Source organism: Sesamum indicum, linkage group LG1 (assembly GCF_000512975.1).
Source record: "Sesamum indicum cultivar Zhongzhi No. 13 linkage group LG1, S_indicum_v1.0, whole genome shotgun sequence".
Classification (NCBI taxonomy): domain Eukaryota; kingdom Viridiplantae; phylum Streptophyta; class Magnoliopsida; order Lamiales; family Pedaliaceae; genus Sesamum; species Sesamum indicum.
In genome coordinates, this window is record NC_026145.1 from 4,078,138 (window position 1) to 4,081,702 (window position 3,565).

The following is a 3,565-nucleotide window of genomic DNA, read 5'->3' on the forward strand; positions in this document are numbered from 1 at the left end:
CACGACTTTGCAACAGAGTTTCAATTTTTTTGAATTTTTGTGGCAAATTCCATTGCAAACTTATGATAGACTTTTGCAACGGATTAGTGATCATAACATTCCAGTGCGAAATTTGGTCAACTATTGGATGATCAACAATTGTGATAAGTCATTGTATCGTAGCGATAGTTTGCCACAGGCAAATTCCGTTGCAAACTTGAATCGGAATGTGCAACGGATTGAAATAGTTGTATTTGGTGTGCTCCAAAATGAAGGATAGCCCCAAACGAGATGGTACCTAAATGAATCGGTAAGCCCAGATCCATAGTGGCAGCCAACTAGGCACTTGTCTAGGTGGATAGGGACCAGTGCATCCAAGTGTAGCAAGGAGATCCAGGAGGATAGACTTCTGAGGACGATGTAGACTCTTCACCTATTTGAAGTATCCTAGTCTCTAAACATCACCTATTTGAAGTATCATGGACAAACAGAGGATAGATGATTGATGGGATGGTTTCTGCGCGAAAGTGGGGGGAAAGCACGTAGTTAACGCCGCCTATCGAGACCTTTTAGCATCTCTAGTATATCACATTTGGCAGGAGCGCAACAGGAGGAAATTTCAACAATTGGATCGTGACCCGTCGGTATTGGCAAATATTTTTCTAGACGAAATTAGATTACGTATACTTAGTACAAAATTGCCGAATACAAGTAGCACGATAGCCTTGTATAGATTATGAAAAATTCCATGGCATTCAACATCAGCCATATGACTGTACATTATGATTTTTTTTAATGCAATTTACCTTTACCGAAAAAAAAACATCACCACGGAAATGGAAAAAGTTCTGCCCTCTGGTTTCTGCAAACACTATCTGGATATGTTGAACTTGCAGCCAGATTTCAGAAGGAAAAATCAAATTACCCAGTTTGTATGATCAACAACATTTATTTGTAACCATAAGAACGAGCCTATTTTGGTACAATAGCAACAACATGAAGAAGAGGAAGACTGTTTACTCTTCTATCAAAACCACGAAATTTAGATTTTGCATCAGGTTGTAATTCTCACAGGAATGGCCACAAGTGGTTCAGCTTTGCGGAGAGTCACACCAAATTTCTCCGTCATGTCCATGTCTTCAGGTGCCATCCCATTCGGCAGCTTCCAGTCAAACGTCTTAACGAGGTTAACAACAATCAGGGCCACTATTCTTACAGCAAGATTCATTCCAGGGCATATACGTCTTCCAGCACTAAACGGCGTGAACCTGAAATCATTGCCCCTGAAATCAATGTCCACATTGAGAAACCTTTCCGGCATAAAGCATGTCGGCTTCTCCCAGTATGTAGCATCCCTGGAAATCGACCAGGCATTCACCCAAATTCGAGTGTGTTTTGGGATGGTGTATCCCTGAATCTCTACATCTTGCTCGGCCTGATGGGGCAGGAGGAGTGGCGATGTCTGGTGCATCCTCATTGTTTCTTTTATCACTGCAGTTAAGTATGGAAGTCGAGCGATGTCTTGTTCTTGAACTATTCCTCCAGGTGTGATTATCTCGGAGAGTTCTTGTTTTGTCTTGGAGAGAATGGTTGGATTGTGAAGGAGCTCTGCCATAACCCATTCCACCGTTGAGGTGCTGGTGTCTGTGCCTGCTATGAATATTTCCTAGCATTTATTTTACACAAGCTCTTTAGGATGGTTGTGTTTTTGCAATAATTTAAGATAGTTAAATTACTAGAGTTAATTACAACAGTTTTTCTCAAAAGTTGTGTAATTTTCCACCTTTTGTTTCTTCCTTTCGAATACAAAGATTTCTCTTCTAATTAATTTTCATATTCACAAAAAAATGTTAATTACTTTCTTTCTGAATTATATACAGAAAAATTACATTCCTTTAGTTTTCAAAATAAAATATAATATCCCATCTATTTCTAAGTATTACTATTTGCTTAAATGAAAAGGGTTTGTATGTGAGATTTTAGAAACTCAGAAAAGAGGATGATTAAGGGAAAATTCTTATCAAATCAGGTTTAGTCGAACCAAATCAATTATATAGCAAGTGTGATATAATTGTTACATAATTGGTTCTTTTTTTTTAACTCAATTATGTAGCAAGTGCATTTTACTTGTCCCATGGAATCTGATAAAATTAAAATTTTTCAAAATTAAGTTAGTCCAGTTTACCACAATGAGAAGCTTCACATCTAGACGTGTAAGTCCATCAGGCCTTTCGTGTTCAGTATAATCAAGAAGAACATCCAAGAGGTCTCCACTCCTCTCTGATGCAGCTCTCCGACGCTTCATCCGTTGATCAATCATGTCGTCGATCAGCTCATGCAACCGATCGTACGACACCCTGATTTTGCGCCTGATCCCTTGAGGATCAAAAGGCCTTAAGAAAGGGAAATAGTCGGCAAGATTAGGCTTCGCCACAAGCACCATTATGTTGGCATTAAGCACTTGTAACTCTTTCATGGCATCAGATGCAGGATCAAGCATGTCTGCAGAGAACAACATCTTCGACAACAGCTTCATCATCGTGCTGAAAACTATCCCTCCAATATAAATTGCTTTGCCACATTCCTGAGCTTCAACCACACGTTCGACCATCGTTTTCACCACATCATGCCGCAAATGTCTTAGTGAGTCCAGCTTCTGGGCCATGAAAATGTGGCTGTTGAAAATCTTTCGTAGTTTCCTCCACTGCCGTCCGGTTGGTAGCCAAGGGAACGCAAGCTCATACCCCTTTTCTGCTGTGACAGCGTCTGGAATAGGCCGTCCCGCGAATTCAGCGTCGGGTTTCTGCAGAATTTCCTTGGCCATTTCTGCAGATGATGCAACGACAACATTAACAAATCCGAGCTTTATAGTCATGAGAGGTCCATAAGTTTTGGCTAGCTTGGCTAGAGACTGATGGGTTCCGTGTCTAATTGTGATGAGGCTCCCAATGAGTGGGAGGCCAAAAGGGCCTGGAGGAAGATTTTTCTTCTTGATGAAAAGTGCATTTGAGATTTCATGGAAAATATAAGTTGCTAATAAGAAGGTAGAGATCACAAGTAAAAGACCATACAGTTCCATTTGCAATAGGGTCTTTGTTTTGCCTCTGCTGAGTGCTTCTATGCCATGCGTGTCAAGGCTTTATATAGTGAAGGATGATCATGATTTTTGCTCAAAAGGGTATGTCATCGTTGTGTTGAAGTCAAAGAACCTAACTACTTTTGGAAGTACGGCAATAAAGTTTTGTCCACTTTTTGATCTTATTAAGCACCGAATTACGGATTGAATTTTTTATTGTATTTATACGCAAAATGTATATAATTTTTTTTAAATAAAATTAATGACGTACTCTTTGTATACAAGACATGTGTGCAAAATAGAATAAAAGATGTAACATAAATTTCAATAGAAAATTCAATCCCACTTAAATATATAGTAGGTTTAGAAGTGATTTTAAATACTTATTTGTGTAAAAACAAATTCAATACTGGATGAATTAGTCAGAATATTAATCATTTCAGAATTATTTTATATTGAAAGTAATAAATAACTTTTAGATAGAGGGTGTCTACAATATCTTTTAATTTT

The 3,565-nt window shown here is 38.6% G+C and overlaps 1 protein-coding gene across 1 annotated transcript; it reads right to left on the reverse strand.

The window, feature by feature from the left end:
* Nucleotides 909-3,075, reverse strand: LOC105156935 (geraniol 8-hydroxylase-like). Its single transcript, XM_011073207.2, has 2 exons — nt 2,165-3,075; nt 909-1,645 (listed from the first exon to the last, which is right to left on the reverse strand). The coding sequence occupies exons 1-2, from the start codon at nt 3,056-3,058 to the stop codon at nt 1,034-1,036; spliced, it is 1,506 nt and encodes a 501-aa protein (XP_011071509.1). The 5' UTR covers nt 3,059-3,075; the 3' UTR covers nt 909-1,033.

Excerpts from the sequence above, each read along its gene's own strand:
- LOC105156935 (XM_011073207.2), bottom strand. The coding sequence starts at position 3,058 with ATGGAACTGTATGGTCTTTTACTTGTGATCTCTACCTTCTTATTAGCA. Across the intron at positions 1,646-2,164 it reads ATGTGAAGCTTCTCATTGTG|GAAATATTCATAGCAGGCAC; the intron begins GTAAACTGGACT and ends AATAAATGCTAG.